Source organism: Sus scrofa, chromosome 13, assembly GCF_000003025.6.
Source record: "Sus scrofa isolate TJ Tabasco breed Duroc chromosome 13, Sscrofa11.1, whole genome shotgun sequence".
Taxonomy (NCBI): domain Eukaryota; kingdom Metazoa; phylum Chordata; class Mammalia; order Artiodactyla; family Suidae; genus Sus; species Sus scrofa.
The window spans coordinates 137,549,581-137,566,493 of NC_010455.5; the positions used below are offsets into that span (position 1 = coordinate 137,549,581).

The 16,913-nt window shown below is 46.9% G+C and overlaps 1 protein-coding gene across 7 annotated transcripts in view; it reads left to right on the top strand.

Annotated features, from left to right (window-relative positions):
• The window catches only part of SEMA5B (semaphorin 5B), a 142,981-nt gene that overhangs the window by 105,599 nt on the left and 20,469 nt on the right, over positions 1-16,913 (top strand). For all 7 annotated transcript variants that reach the window (XM_021070255.1, XM_021070252.1, XM_021070256.1 and 4 more), the window contains 3 exons: positions 3,992-4,037; positions 15,982-16,044; positions 16,408-16,506. In XM_021070255.1, coding sequence (XP_020925914.1) covers positions 3,992-4,037; positions 15,982-16,044; positions 16,408-16,506 — 208 coding nt within the window. The remainder of the gene's footprint in view (positions 1-3,991; positions 4,038-15,981; positions 16,045-16,407; positions 16,507-16,913) is intronic.

The window sequence follows — 16,913 nt, forward strand, 5'->3', positions numbered from 1 at the left end:
CCACAGTACAACAGTGCAGTCAGGAAGCTGACATCCATGCCGTCCTTCTAGCTGGTTTGGAGTCCACCAGTTTGACATGTAGTTTTTAGAATCCTGATGCCTTTGAGTTAAGTCAGGCAGAGAAAGACAAATACTTTAAGTTATTTATATGTGGAATTGAAAAAATAAATCAGGAGTTCCCATTGTGGCTCAGCAGGTTAAGAACCCAACATACCGTCCATGAGGATGCAGGTTCAATCCCTTGCCTTGCCCAGTGGGTTAAGGATCTGGCATTGCCGCAAGGTGAGGCATAGATTGCAGATGCAGCTCAGATCTAGTATTGCTATGGTGGTGGCTGTGGCCTGCAGCTGCAGCTCCCATTAAACCTCTAGCCCAGGAACTTCTATAAGCTGCAGGTGTGGCTGTAAAAAGCAAAAATGATAAAAATAAATTTAAAAGAAAACAAATAAATGAATATAACAAAACAGAAACAGACTCAGAGATATAGAGAACAAACTATTGGTTACCAGTGGGGGGAGGGAAAACAGGGACGAGATGGGTAGGGAATTAAGAGAAAGAACTAGGTATAGAATAAATAAGCTATAAGGATACAGCACAGGGAAATACAGCCAATGTTTTATAATAACTTAAAATGTAGTGTAATCTATAAAAATCCTGAATCACTATGTTGTATACCTGAAACTACTATGATATTGTAAATCAACTAGACAGACAGACATAACATCCATACATAAAATTGATACCTTTGCTCTGAACCTCGAGGAAGCATCTCAAAAGCTGCCATTCATTCTGCATCTGCCATGAGCCAGGCACTATTTTATGTACCAAATACTTAGTAAAACGTCTGAAACGTGCAGTAAATCAAGCTTATAATTAATTATGTAATCGTCACAGTAACTCCAGGCAGTAGGTTCTGTGATTGTCCCCATTGTACAGAGCAGGAAACTGAAACCCCAGAGGGCTACGTCCCCTGGTCCCCTGCCTGTGCTCACCCTGCTCTGCTGGTCCACCCCTCCCCCACACAGGGGGAGGCGCCCCTTTGCTCAGCTTGAGCCTGGCTATGCCTGCAGAGAGCAGGGGACATCAGGCCAGGACTGGTTCCCTTGGACCCCTTACTGCAAATGGCGTGGGTCCTCGGCTTCTTCCTTCTCCCTCTTCCTCCTTCTCTCTGCCTGAGGGAAGTTTTCTCCTTCTCGGTGACCCCCCTGGGCCTCTGGAATTCAAGCTGGGGGAAGTTTTTATCCATTTCTACTCTGCCCCATTCCGTAAGGGATTTAGGGCGGGCCAGGCTACAGAGCTTTCTCTCTGTTCTCATCTCCCAAAAGAGCAGACTACGAGGTTGTGATGAATAATTTTTGATGGGATAAAAATGAATAAAGTGAGGCGATGTTTCCCCTAATGTTTGAAAGCTGTGAGCAGATGCCTGTGTTACCTGAGCAGGCCGCTGGAGCAGAACCATAAGCCAGAGCCCTTCTGTCCCCAAGCCAGGGGGGCGCTGGGAGAAACTCTCCTAAGGAGGGGGGTGGGGGGAAGAAGAGGGGCCTTCGGAGGGGTCCTCAGAGGGACTGCAGAGGCCTGAAGCCAAGGTCGCCTGGTGAGGCCCACCAGGACAGCAAAGCAGCTGAGTGGGTGGGTCCTGGGCCTGGAGCCAGAGGTGTCTCCTTCACGCTCCTGGATTCGTTCGAAGGGCCCCTCCCTCCCCTTCTGGCCCATGCTGCAACCTTTCCCCTCATTCCTCAGCCAGAACTTTCTAAAGCAATTATTCCTCAAAACTTCGGGAACCAAAAGCAGAATGGCCAAAAGAAGATGTAAGACGGAAAGAAAATGCTTTTGGAAAACAAAAACTTTACATGTGCTGGACATTCCTAAAGCCTTTTAACATGCATCCCACTGTTTCCCTGTCTCCACAGCCCTAGGAAATAAGAAAGACAGGCGCTAGATTCTCCATTTTATAGATGCAGACACTGAGGCCCTCAGAAGGCCCCCAGCTAGGGGGCTGAGCTGCCATTCTTCCTGTCTCGACCACAGGGTCTGCTCTGTGAACCTGTCATCACTTTCACTGTCCATGCACAGTGTCTTGTGGCTTCAGGGTCCAGGCAAAGCACCTTAGCAGCGCCTGACACCATGAGCACTCAGTGAGTGGGGGTAGCTGTAGTAGTGGAATCTTCTTTATTATGACTCAGGGTGTTTTATTTTTATGTAAGACAATTTTTTTTTTTTTTTTTTTTTTTGCTTCTTAGGGCCACACCCAAGGCATTTGGAAGTTGCTGGGCTAGAGGACAAATCAGAGCTGTAGCTGCCGAGGCCACAGCCACAGCAACACCAGATCCTTAACCCACTGAGCGAGGCCAGGAATCAAGCCCACCTCCTCATGGATCCTCATCGGGTTTGTTACTGCTGAGCCATGAAGGAAACTCCTGATCCTTTTTTTTTTTTTTAAAAGAGAAATAATTCAGTGATGTTATTTTTAAATTGAAGTATAGTTGATATATAATGTGTTACTTTCGGCTGTACAGCAAAGAGATTCAGTCGAACCTATATATGCATTCTTTTTTTAACATTCTTTTCCATTATGGTTTATCATGAGATATTGAACATAGTTCCCTGTGCGATTACCGTAGGACCTCATTGTTTATACATTCTATATATTGATCTATATAAAGGTCTATATTGATCTTTTTAATGTCTCTATAGTTTTGCCTTTTCCAGAAAATTATATCACAAAATCATACAATACGTAGCCTTTTCAGATTGGCTTTTTTCACTTAGTAAGTATTGAAGCTTCCTCCCCGTCTTTTCATGGCTTGGTAGCTCCTTTCTTTTTTACAGCGAATAATATCCCAGCGTCTGGATGCTACACAGTTTATTTATCTACTCAGCTGCTGAAGGACATTTTGGTCACTTCCAAGTGTTAGCGATTCTGAGTGAAGCTGTGGTAAACAGCCGTGTGCAGATTTTGGTGTGGACGTGTTTCCTTATTTAACGCTTTTGAGCAGCAGGCTGATAGGAAGAAAGCGGCGTGTGAGGAAGTTGAGTCTGGCAGCCCTGTGCAGGCGGTGATGTGGGGAGAGGAACCAGGAGGTGGCAGAGGAGCAGTTCAGGCAAGAGGAGAGAGGCTGGTCCGGGCAGGTGGCCTTGGAAAGGTCCGATCCAGAGTCACTGACTACAGGAGGGACTGCGGGAGATGAGAAAGCCGATGGGAGTCCAGGGCCAGGGCAGGCAGCCAGGACAGATGCTGGCCTGTTTGAGGAGGGGAAGTGGATCAGGGGGTTAGGCAAGAGATGACCTCTCTGGGTCCCTGAAAGAGCTCCACGAGACTTTATGCTGAATAGAAACTGGGAGTTTCTGTCGTGGCTCAGTGGTTAATGAACCCAACTAGCATCCATGAGGACGTGGGTTCCATCCCTGGCCTTGCTCAGTGGATTGAGGATCCCGCATGGCTGTGAGCTGTGGTGTAGGTTGCAGACATGGCTCGGATCCCATGTTGCTGTGGCTGTGGTGTAGGCCAGAGGCTACAACTCCGATTGGATCTCTAGCCTGGGAACCTCCATAGGCAGCAGGTGTGGCCCCAAAGAAAAAAAAAAACAGAAAAAAAAAAAATTGAACAGAAATCATCTCCAGGGTTAGGAAAGGGGCAGGGGTTCTGCCTCGGGCTTGCTGGGAGGGCAGGGAACAGAGGCAATGTGGGCTTGGGGAGGCAATGAGTCTGTATTCCAGTCCCACCTCCTCCACTCACTGTCTCTCTGACGTGGGCATTTACCCAACCTGGTTCCTCATTTGTAAAATGGGGTTTTCTCTCTCTACTCCCAGGGTGGCTGGGCAGATTAAATGAGGTCAGGGAGGTAAAGCTCTCCCTGGGTTGGCTCATCCCTGGCCGTCTGTGGTGGGCACCCAGCCCTGGCACCCCGAGAGGCAGGAGCCCAGAAGCTGCTTCCTGGGGACCTGCCTACAGAACCAGCTTGGCTTACGATCTCTGTCTCTGTTTTCACAGGAACTACCTCTTCAGACTCAGCCTTGCCAACGTCTCCCTCCTTCAGGTACATTTGCTTCTCTTCCCTGTAATTGCCTTTGTCCTGGGGGCCTGGAGCTAGGGCAGCACAAGAAGCAAGATTTAAAATTAAGCCCCCAGGGTTGAAAACAGGAGCCCTGCGCTCTTTTCACAGGGACTCGGGCACTGGCTGTCCAGGGAACTGCGGGGAAACTCTTGGGAAGTAGGGGCGCGGCCCTGGAAACCCTGAGACAGGCATGGGGCTCCTGCATCGTGCAGGGGAGCTGCTGAGGACAGGAGGAAAAGAGCCAGGTGCTCCTTTTTGCTGGACCAAGGATGCAGGACTTTCAGCGCTACAACCAGTGTAGTATGAGGCAAACTAGAATAGCTGGTCGTTGTTAAGTCCAGAGCCTAAATCCACAAGAAGGTCTCTGGAAAGGGTGTCCTTGGTTCCTTTCTTAGCCTGGCCTGAGTGATCCCATTCTAACTCAGCGTTTTCACTGAGCTGTGATTGATTTATCATTTGCTGCCAAGAAGGACTCCCCAAGCATAATTCCCTAAGTGCTTTGGGAGGCATTTTAATGGGACTCCTTGATCCAGAACATTTATCCCAGATTGAGAAACAGATGCCAAATCATCTCTGCCGAGGCTGAACGTTCTCGAGAAAGGAAGGCCATCTCTTCATCAATGTGGGAATAACTTCAGCTCTTGCATCTGGGGGAGACTTGCTGGTCTCCCGTGACCGAGCGTTCACTGAGCTTGTGCTGTGTATCAGAAGTGAGCTGGGGACAGAGGGGTTATGAGACAAGCAGAGTCGCTGACCTCTGGGGCCCACAGCACAGCCAGGAAAAGATGATGAGGGAAACAAAAAACATGATCAGAGAACGTACAAGGAGTGAGTCTGTTGCTGGGCTGTTCCGTATAAAGCTTCATTAATGAACCCTGGCAGGGAAGGAGAGATTTCCTTGGTGAGCTAGTGTGACATTCTAGTCTAGTTTCTTCTTGCTGCACCTGGGTCTAGACCCCCAGGGGCCATTGCAGCTGGTTGCCACAGAAGAGGTATAAGGGAGCAGAAAATGTGTGACCATCAGAAGGGAGGGGCCAGGAAGAACTAGGGGAAATTAAAAAGAAATGCCATTCTTCCATTTATCTGTCCATCGATCATCCTGTTCCTTACCAGCCAACCTGCATGTTCATCCATTCAACCACCCACCCAATAAACATTTATTGAACACCTACTAAAGACTAGGTCCGGTTTCCCAGGCCTGGTACTAAGCATTTGAGATCCCAAGGTGAACCAGGCTCAGTCCCTTGCCTCAAGGAGCAAGCATGTGAGATCTTAAGTGATTCCCTTTCCTAGGTGGGAACCACGCAGCATGTTCCTGGGGCCTGGGCTGGAGCAAGGTGGAGTAAATTCCCAAAGGCAGCATCCCATGGCCTGCCATCTTGATTGGTCACCTGAAGCCCAGCCAGTGCCTACTTAGCAGTTGGCATCTGTGGAAAATGAAGCCAAGATGCCAAACCCAGGAGGAGGTCAGGTCCTGGGGCAAACGAGTGCAGAGATGGTCTAAAGTGGGTGGGAGGATGTCAATGCAGGAGTCCTGCTGGGAGCTCAGGCGGTTGGCTTTCTATTAGGTCCCCATGCTTTGTAAATGAAGGTCTTCTGGGAGCAGTAAAGTGGCTAGAGGGGAAAAAGAGAGACACGGGCACGCAAATAATGATGGTGAAGGACATAATATAGGAATATTCAAATAATATAGGAAGCCTGTTGGAAGGGGTGCACTGGTGGCCCAGAGGCACAAGGAACCTCCAAGCTCAGCAGAGTCAGTAAAGCCTTCCCAGAGAGTTTCCCTTGGGCTGGATCTTGAAGGATGGGGTTTGAAAGGCAGCTAAGGAGGAAACCCAGAGGTGTGAAATAGCACGGAGCACTGAGGGGGCCGGTGTGGCAGGATCACCGGGTGAGAGTGGGATAAAGTTGGGAGATGAGGCCCAGGAAGAGTGTGAGGCTACATCACAGAGGATCTTCATTGCTGAGCAGAGGGGTCCATATTTTAGTTTGAAGGCAAAGAGGTTTAGGCAGAGCAGTGGCATGAACAGCTGAGATGTTAGATCACCCAGCCCAGTGCAGAGACTGGATTAGCAGAGGTGCTGCTGCTGCTTAGAAGAAACTGCAGTAATCCAGGTGATTGATGGGGAGAATCGAATGAAGGCAGCGAAGTGGGGATGGAGAGAAGACAGAAGAAAAAATCCTCAGGTGGCAGAATCATACAGGGTCACAACACCACACAGCTCCAAGGAGCACCAGGCACATTGTCTTCTGTATGAAGGTGACTCATGGAGCTGGGGAAGCTGGCAGCCCTGGAGGGCTTAGTGAAGGCTCAAACCGCAGTAGTGCCATCTAGGTTTCTGCCTTGCAGAGTTGAGTAGCATAAATCAGGATGGAACTGGAGCTAGCCTGACCCCTAGACACTGGTTTTCCCTTGGTTGCCCACTAGCATCACCAGAAGAGCCTTAAAAAGCACTGGTGCTGGAGTTCCCGCTGTGTTCCAGCACAGTGGGTTCAGGATCCAGTGTTGCCACAATTGTGGCATAGGCTGCAACTGCTACTTGGATCTGATCCCTGGCCCAGAAACTCCATATGCCATGGGGCAGCCCAAAAAAAAAGCGCTGGTCTCCAGGTCCCAGAGATTTATTCTAGGGTACAGCTGGGCACTGGAATTTTTAAAAGCTCCCAGGTGATTCTCATGTGCAACTAGATTTAAGAACCACTGCTCTAGGAGGTTAAGAAGACCTTTCCTATAGATGCTGCCCAACTGCCCTTGGGTTTGACTTCCCCAGGTATCCTTGACAGCTGACCCGCAGGTCCCGGGTCTTATACCTTACCACACATTAGGACTCTCTGGCTTGATGATGAGGCCCTGCGCTTGTTTATTTCAGTTCTGTGTGGTTTTGGTTTCAGCCAGGGGAAACCAAAACCTTCTTTCTCCCAGCTCTGTCTCTCATGCTTGGGGCAGGGGCCAGGTCTCGGGGGCTTTTCTGAAGGGCCCTGCAGACTACCCACAAGTGCACCAGGAATTGGTCTCACCACCTTGTCTCTTAGGACCCTGACTCTAGTTCAGATTGGATTCTTTGTAATGGAACTAAGGAGATAAATAAGTACTTTTCGTGTTCACATCCCCACCTCCCCACCGTAGTGGGTACCACCTGGCTACAAAGAGGAGAGAACAAGAGAGGAGTTGGAGTGGGCCATCCAGCATTCCCTCGACCATCCTGGAGGCAGACCTTGGCCTCTGATCTCCTGGTTGGTCCTCTGATGAGAAGGCCCTGACTTTTGACCATGAAAGCCGGACGACACTGAGCGCTCCTCCATTGCCCTGTCTAGGGCTTTGGGCCCTGTTTATAAGCTTTCAGTCCACGGCATCTGCGATCCCAAGTGGCTCACAGCAACTAAGTGCTAAAAATGAGCTGCGCCACTTTGCTGATAGGAAGATCAAGCCCCCGCCCCAGCCCGGCTTCCTTTACTCTCCTACTGCCTGGGGTTCGCACAGGGCTGTAACTCTTCATTACAGCCAACCGATCCTCCCACATCGCCCCAGGGTCTGATTTAACCAAACTGAAACCTCAGTGCTTTATTGGCAGTTTAAATAATTAACATCCCTTAAAGAAGAATCTAAATGCAAACAGTTTATGCAACCCTGTGTCCATTAAAAGAACGCCTAAGTATCCAACCCCTATTAAACAATTTGTATAAACTACTATTCCTTAAGGAAAATAGAAAAACCCAGCCTCCTTCCCAGTTCTCCGAGCAACAAGGGAGGAGAGAGATGCAGTTAGCAGCAGAGGGGGCAGAGTGTATGTGTGTGTGGGTGGTCCGTGTGTGTGTGTGTGTGTGTGTGTGTGTGTGTGTCTGTGTGTCTGTGTGCGCACACAGGGGAAATCAAATCAGCTCAGCTCACCAGTGATTGTTATTTATCAGTGTAACTCAATAAACTGGTGTGGGAAAGAAAAGATGGCAAGTGGTCCACAGTGTCAGGGGACTGCTGAATGATAAGCTTACTTGGATTTGTCAATCAGGAGCTCATGAGCGACTTGCCAGAGCGGTTCTGGGGGAATGACATGGCTGGAGGCCTAATTGCAATAGATTTATGGTCTTGGATTGCCACATGTCCTGCAAGTGCAGAATTGGGCAGTGTTCTGCACATATGCATCAGGACGCATATGGGGCTTTGTTTGTGCCTGGGCAGATGGTGAGGCTGATTCTGAGTTCTTTTCTAGTTAGCACTGCATTGTCCAAACTAGGCTGGCAGCTCCAGAGTTGTTTGAAGTCTAAACTCGGCTTGAGTGGTAGACTTAATGCTCAGAAGATGTTTTAATGTTCAGCCATGGTCTCTGGTGTCCAGGGGTGTCGCTGAGTCTCTAAGGAGATTATCCTGTCCCTGGCTGTCTTGACTGCTTTCTCCTAGAGCAGAAAACCGTGCAGTGTCTCTGTCACTAGAGATTGCCATGCTGGAATTTCTGGGCCAGTCCTAGTTGAAAGCATTCTGCGTGGCAGATTGATCATACATGCCTTACCTCCACTCCTTCAAAAATTTCACTCAAAGAACAGTGAGACATTTCAAAAGGTAAAGATCTGCAATGACAGAGCAAAAGAGATGTCAGTAGAGAAGAGATTAAATGCATTCTGGGGAGATAGAAAGTGGATGGAGCAAATCATAACTGATTTAACAGAGCAGAACAGTTTACAGAGAAGATATGGCAGAGAAGCAAGATGACTCCCCAGAAGGCCTCAGAAATTGGGCTGTTGGGTATTGTGGAATGTGAGGCGAGGTATAAGCCTAAAAGGGGGAAATGGTTATAATTACAAAAATTGCGAGGTTGGAACCCGGATCTCCTGTCCCATCCCACACAGCGATCCCTTCCTCCAGTTTACCCCTCCTCCAACAAAGGGAGATGAAGCCCTTTGCTTTAAAGACCCAACTGGTGAGGCTCCAAATGTGGACTTCAGGAAAGGGGAAATTGCACTGATGGGCTATAGGGCTAGAACACTATTTCCTTTTTTTTTTTTTCCCTCTTTTTTGTGCAGTTTATTTGTTGAAGAAACCTGGTCATTTCTCCAATAGAGTTTCCCACAATCCAGATTTTGCTGATTGCAATCCAAGTGGTATAATTTAACATGTTCCTTGATTCCCTGCATCATCTGTAAATTGAGTGTTAGATCTAAAACCTTTATTCAATTTAGATTCTGGCAAGATTACTTCATAGGTGTTACTGTATACTTTTTTTTTTTTTTTAAGAACAGAGAACTTTCTATTCAACTATTATGACTTTGCATTTTGTGTGTGCGTGTGTGTCTTTTTAGGGCCAAACCCAAAGCATATGGAGGTTCCCAGGCTAGGGGTCAAATTGGGGCTGCAGCTGCAGGCCTGCACCACAGCCACAGCAACTCCGGATTCTGAGCTGCATTTGTGAACTACACCACAGCTCAGGGCAATGCTGGATCCTTAACCCACTGAGCAAGGCCAGGGATTGAACCCTCATCCTCATGGATACTATGTGTATGTTAACCACTGAGCCATGATGGGAATTCCACTGTACACTTTTTTTTGGAGGTACATGGTATCTGATTTTTCTCTCTCTTTTTTAATGTTAGCAGCTATTGATGATTGTTTCCCAAATCTGTTAATTCTTTCTCTCTCTTTTTTTTTATGGCCACACCCAAAGCATATGGAAGTTCCAGGGCCAGGGATCTGAGCTGCAGCTGCAACCTACACTGCAGCTGCTGTGACACCCGATCCTTTAACCTACTTTGCTGGGCCAGGGATCAAACACACACCTCCACAGTGACTCAGGCTGCTGCATTTGGATTCTTAACCCACTGCACCACAGCAGGAACTCCAAAATCTGTTAATTCTTTAGGTGTTACAATGTACTAGCTGGACTATTTCTACCAGGAGAAACTTCTCATCTACTATTTGATCACTCAATGATATAGTCATATAGAAAAGGCAGGACAAATCTTTGATACTCTGTATTTATTCTCAAGTTTTCAAATAATGATCTGGCTTGGTAGCATCTGTCAATGATGATCAGTGAATTTTATCCTTTTACTATTATTGCAGAATCATGGCTTTAAACATTGTTGATGATGTGCCAACCCATTGTAGTTATTTCTCATGACTATCCCATCTTTCACCAGTAGGGGGCCTCTTCAAGTTAGCTCCTGGGCCCTGTGACCCTATGATCCTAGTGGTCTTTGATTTCATTCTTACCATTTGGTGTGAGGAGATATTCTAGGCCCATCTTATTCATTTCATGCCCCAGACCTGCAGTTAGATGTTTCTCTAAGAAACTTTAATTCCTTTCAGTGGGAAATGGTTAGTGATTTATTTTTTAATATAGAAAAATAGCCAGAAGTCACAAAACTTTTGAGGAAAGGCTCTAAAGTGAAAGATCAAAACAACAAGCAAACAGTGTGAAGGAAGCTATAAGAAACAGGGACAGGGTATTCCCAGGTGGCCTAGTAATTAGGACTCAGTGCTTTCACTGCTGTAGCTGAGGTTCGGTCCTGGTCTGGGAACTGAGATCCCTTATAAAGCAGTTACATGCTATGGCAGAAAGAAAGAAAGAAAGAAAGAGAGAGAGAGAGGGAGGGAGGAAAGAAGGGGGAAAGAAAGAGGGACAATGCAAGAAGTACAAGAAAACACTTTTTATATTAATTAGAAAAAACTAATTAGAAACTTTGAGATATAAATACATATTTTGTTTATAAAACACTAAATTAAAAATCTAGAAATTAGGAGTTCCTGTCGTGGCTCAGTGGTTAACAAATCTGACTAGAAACCATGGGGTTGTGGGTTCGATCTCTGGCCTCGCTCAGTGGGTTAGGGATCCGGCATTGCCATGAGCTGTGGTGTAGGTCACAGATGTGGCTTGGATCCTGCATTGCTGTGGCTCTGGTGTAGGGCAGTGGCTACAGCTCCAATTCGACCCCTAGCCTGGGAACCTCCATATGCCATGGGTACAGCCCTAGAAAAGACAAAAAGACGGAAAAAAAAAAAAAAGTAGAAATTAGAGTTCCCATTGTGGCTCAGTGGTAACAAACCTGGCTAGTAACCATGAGGACATGGATTCAATCCCTGATCTCACTCAGTGGGTTAAGGATCCAGCATTGCCACAAGCCATAGGTCACAGACTCAGCTCAGATCCCAAGTTTCTGTGGCTGTGGCATAGGCCAGTAGCTGCAGCTTTGATTCTACCCCTAGCCTGGGAACTTCCATATGACGTGGGTATGGCCCTAAAAAGACCAAAAAAAAAAAAAAGGTGTAGAAATTAAAAATATGATTGGGGAAATAAAAATTGAATTGAAGGCTTAGAAGATAAATTGAAGAAAAACCTCTCAGACTAGAAACCATGGGGTTAGAACAACAATAAAAAACAAGAATTGAAAAACAGGAGAGAAATAACAGAAAACTAGAGGATCAATGCACAAGGGCCAACAGTGGATTGGATTTATGAGTTCCAAAAAAGAGAACAGAGGAAAAGATGAGGAAGAAATTAAGGATGAAATAACATGAGAAAATTTGCCAAACGGAAGATGAGTCTTCACATTGAAAGGGCTGACTGATTCTTCAAAAGAGACCTGCATAAGGCACATCAGTGTGAATTTCAGGACACTTATCAAAGAGATGATCCTAAAAGCTTCTAACTTTTTTTTTCCTAAAGAAAAAAAGAAAAAGAAAATGGCCGCTACAAAAGATGGGGAGTACGGAATACATCAGACTTCTCAATAGCAACACTGGAACCTAGAAGACAATGGAGGGATGAATAAATACCTTTAAAATTCTGAGTGAAAGTTATTTTCAACTTAGACTTCTATATCAAATCAGTCAGTCAAGTTATGAAGATAACTTGAATCGGACAGGCAAGAATTTTAAAAAATTGATCTACAGTGTTCCTTTTCATAGGAAGATACTGGAGATGTGTTCTACCAAAATAAGCAAGTAATTCAAGAAAGAAGGAAACTAATCGTGGGATTCAGTGAACAGGGAAGGAAAGGAGGTAAGTCCCAGGTTAACAGCCAAACGGGAGGTCCCCCTGAAACCAGTTGATACTGGGGCAGGAAGCAGCAGGTTGGGACAGGAGAAGAAGGATGAGCACTAATAGGTTAGCTGAACCATTTTTGTGTACAGTTGGCAAATGATGTTGAGAGGGACCACTGGGCATTTGAGAAACATCAGTGATACGTATATTACAAAACAAGCCAATGAAGGAAATCAAGACAAAAATTCAGTCCAGAAAAAAACCTCATCATTGATTCTCAGATGCATATGTTTTCACATTTTACTGAGTCTGAAATCAGCCCACATCTTTCTGTTGAAGGCTTCTTACAGTCACTGTTGGCCAGACCACAAGTCCTGATGGAGTTGTACCACCTGTGAAGGCATGAACTTGATCATCATTCCTAGTGTTCTGACCAGACAATAGCAATCCATTGACATTTCAGCCCACAAACCATTTTTGGATCATGGAAGGAGGGAATATGAGTCCTGGTTATAAAGCCTTCTATGGACACCTTCTGGTAAGATCACAAAAATCCCAGCAACCAACCTGTAGGATGGGGTCAATTACTTGGAAGAAATTCTGGAATAATTGAAGAATTGCTGCACCATTAACATCCTGAGTGGTTCAAAAAACAATGGTCTAAAACAAGCAAAACAAACAAACAAACAAACAAAGAATAAAGTGAATGCTGAGGACTGAATAAAAAAATTATTCAGAAGAGATGAACTCTGAATTTAAAGGTTTAAGAATAATTTTGCTTACATTTTTCTTTTTTATATATGTAAGATTAATATATGATTAAAATACATATCTAAGTAAGAGTACTTTCAATAAGACCACATTAAAAATTTAAGTAAAAAAGGAACTTAGCAGCATTTTTTGTTTTTTCTTCTTAGGGCTGCACCCATGGGATATGGACGTTCCCAGGGCTAGGGGTCAAATCGGAGCTGCAGCACTAGCCTGCACCACAGCGACAGCAACGCCAGATCCTTAACCCACTGAGCGAGGCCAGGGATCAAACCCGCATTATCATGGATACTAGTTGGATTCATTTCTACTGCCCCACAACAGGAATTCCCCCTATTTTCTTCCTTAATGGTTCACATTATAATCAGTTGTGTCACACATTCAGTGAAATCTAAGGTACGAGTGGGTAGCTGTGAACAATTTTCACATATTCACAAAAATGTAAATACCAGTGTTGATTTTAATTTAAAGTATTAAATAATTATATTAAAATACTAAATAATTATAATTTCAAAACTATACTGAGAGACCAGGGAGAGGGGAAATGTATGTGTGCTTTGGGATGAGGGAGAGTGGGGTTGGGTGATGGAAAAAGCTTTCACCTCCACAACAGGAAGCAGAAAGGGAAGTCTGAGATTGATACATATTTTTGAAAAATTGGATTTAAAAAAAATATGTACAGAAAAATAGCTAAAAGAGTCAAAAGTAGTTGTCCTTGGAAAATTTCACTGGGGTGTGGGAGGAGTCAGTTGCTGGGGTTTTTTAAAAAATAATTTTTTCATACTATTTATCTTTTTCAACTCTGCGCATCATTACTTTCATAAAAATAATTTTTAAAATAAAATAAAAATAAATAAAATGACTCAAGCCTGTTCTGTGCTGTTATCATTATAAATATACATATTCTTTTCAGGCCATATGTTCTAACTTTTGGTTTGAGAAATCTCACTGTGAGAGGCTGTAGGATGTAACAGAGAGCTTAGCGCTGGTATCAGTTGTCTGGGTTTGCATGTTTGGTTTGTTGCTTTCCAGCTTTGTGACCTTGGACAAGTTGCTCAACCTCTCTGAGGTTCATTTTCCTCACCTGTAAAATGAACAAAAGGCTATGTATTTCACTGGCCGAGGTGAGGCTCAAAGGGAGAGGTGTGTCAAGTGCTTGTCCTGTTGCTCAGCTTCATGTGACTTTAACGCCTTTTTTTTCTTTTTTCTTTTCTTTTCTTTTTTTTTTTTTTGTCTTTTTAGGGCTCACTCGCAGCATATGAAGGTTCCCAGCTAGGGGTGGAATCGGAGCTGTAGCCGCCAGCCTACGCCAGAGCCACAGCAACGCGGGATCCGAGCCGAATCTGCGACCTACACCACAGCTCATGGCAACGCCGGACCCTTAACCCACTGAGCGAGGCCAGGGATCGAACCCACAACCTCATAGTTCCTAGTCAGATTCATTAACCACTGATTGTACACACCTGTCCGCCATGAGTCCCGAACCTTCGCAATGGGATTCCCACCCCTTTAGAAATAACACTGCTGCCTTCAAAATGCTTCCATGCTCAGGGACCCCAAATCCCCAGCAAGATCTCTTTGTCACACAGTCCCCCTGCAATGGCCGACTGTTCAGAGCTTTAGGCCTGGACATCTGCAGTGTTTGTGCCCCTTTCTGCCCTTAGTGGCCCTGAGTTGGCTTGTTTATATCCCTCATTCCCCTCACATCAGGGTCAGTCTGGGAACTGATGGAGGTGCTGAGTATGACAATGGCTCCATTGTTCCTGTCCACAGGAACCCCATGGCTCTGTGGCCAGATGCCAGGGCCCATGTGCCCTTCTCCAGAGTCTGGGAGCAGAGGCCTGAACTCTAGGCCTGGCATGGCAGGATGAGCCCAGCCTGGTCATCAGCCTGATGGCAGCATGACCAATCTCGCCACCCAGCTCCTGAATCCAGGGTCTGCAGAAATCAGCCCTCCTGATGGCCACATCCTGGGGCCATGTTTGGACTGCAGCCCTGCGGCTCCCGCTCTGGCATCTTTTCCTCTCCCACACCCTGGGCCCTGGAGCTTGGAAGGCAGTGACTGCAGGCCTAGAAGGAGCTTCATTAGAAATTAAATGCAGGTGTTTTTTTTTTTTTTTTTTTTTCCTTTATTTGCCCATTTACCTGTTTGGGTGGAGGAGTTGCTTCTTCAGAGTTTGCTCTCCCAGGACAGGTAGTCAATTGCTATTTATACATATGACCCAGAAGTACGTAATGAGCCACCTGCCAGGGCTGACATTGCCTGAACGTGAAGGGTGTCACTCCTCCCCCAACTGCCCTTTAGTGGCTGGTGGGGGAGGGGGCTCTCAGAGAGCACAGGCAGAAGAGATGAAGGGGACAGGGGCTTTTGGGGTGGAAACAGCCCTCTCCTAATGCCACGGGCACTTGAGAACAAGTAATGGCCTCTGGGTCCCCAAGCGGAGGCTCCGTCCCCAAAATATGACCACAGGATAGAGCATGACTTGGGGGAGGGGTAGCAAGTGAGAAAGATGAAGTCCTAGGTTCTTGAGACAGTGGGATAAGGAGAAAAAAACACACATAACCTTTGAACCAGGAACATGGGTTCCAATCTCTGCTCTCCCGCATGAGGCAGCATGTGGTATACATACAGAACTCGAGTTTCTTCATCTGTTAGGAGGGGGGAACAACACCACCCCAAACCAACCCACTTTGCAGGGTTGGAGTGGGAAAGTGAAATCCATCTCCTGTGGCTAAGGTTTGCAGATCCAGCCTTTCCTGCCTCCCTGCCTCCCATTCACCCATTCAAGGGACATCTGGCACATACCAGAGGCACCTTTCCCGTCTCCCACTCAGGGCCTGGAGTGGGATTAAAGGTCCTTCTTGGCTATTCAGAGCTTTCTTGCTGACCTGAGGAAGGAAGGGCTGGGGAGTTCTGGGGCCTCATGGACGTGATGCAGGTGGAAGAGGTTATGGCTCCAGGCCTCCCTGACACAAGCAGGTGTGATGGGTGTTGGGCTGGAGCACATGTCTCTGGATAAGGAGGTCTGGCAGCCTTGCTGGGCCCAAGTGGATGTCTTGAAAGGAACCTTACCCTGCAGACTGTGACTGGCCCTTTCCCAGCTGCCTGTTTCTCCAGCCCCCGCTGCCGCCTGCTCTGGCTGCGAGTGGCACAGCCGTGTGATGTCTGTGTGCTCCTCCCACAGGCCACAGAGTGGGCCTCCAACGAGGACACGCGCCGCTCCTGCCAAAGCAAGGGGAAGACGGAGGTACGTGGCCATGGTGGTCAGGGCCCTGGCTTGGAGTGGGCAGGAGGCTTGTGGTTGTGGGGATGGGGGAAGGTGCAGAGTGCAGGCACGAGGCCACCTGCATGAGAGGCCCAGCCTGGATGAGCTGGGGGCTCCTGGCGCAGGTGAGGATGCAGCTAGAGCATCTGGGCGGATGGTAAAGCAGAGAGGGAGGTGGGATGGGAAGGGGGTCTTGTACAGATGCAACCTCCACTTCAGAGCAGGGTGGATCTGGGGCAGAGAGGACTGCTTCTGAATATCTGTGGTGCAGCAGCGTGAATGAAAGACACGTAGTGCCACAGCTGGAGAGCTTGCTCCTCTATCACTTTCCCTTTCTTGCTTCAGGAGGAGTGTCAGAACTACGTACGAGTCCTGATTGTCACTGGCCGGAAAGTGTTCATGTGTGGGACCAATGCCTTTTCCCCAGTGTGCTCCAGCAGACAGGTGGGGACGGCACAGGATCGGGCAGACAGAAAGGGACACCGAAAGGTTCCCTGGCCCAGGCACACAGCCTTGGAATGGGCTTGCCAGTTCAGCACAAAAACCAAAACAAAAAGGGATGCCCAGTTAGATTTGAATTTCAGATAAATAACAAACAGTATTTTAGTATAAATATATCCCCCTTGCAAGATTTGGGATATACTTATACTAAAAAAAAAATTTATTTATTGCTCCTCAAAATGAAACCTCACCTCGGAGGGTCCTGACTCTTGGCACAGCCTCTCCTTCCATGATGGCTGCTCCCTCAGTGGGACTGTGGGGTGGGCAGTGAGGAGGAGGTGGGGGGTGGGAGAGGCCCAGACAGACCAGGTATCCAGGAGGAAACAAAACTCTGGGGAGGAAGGAACAGG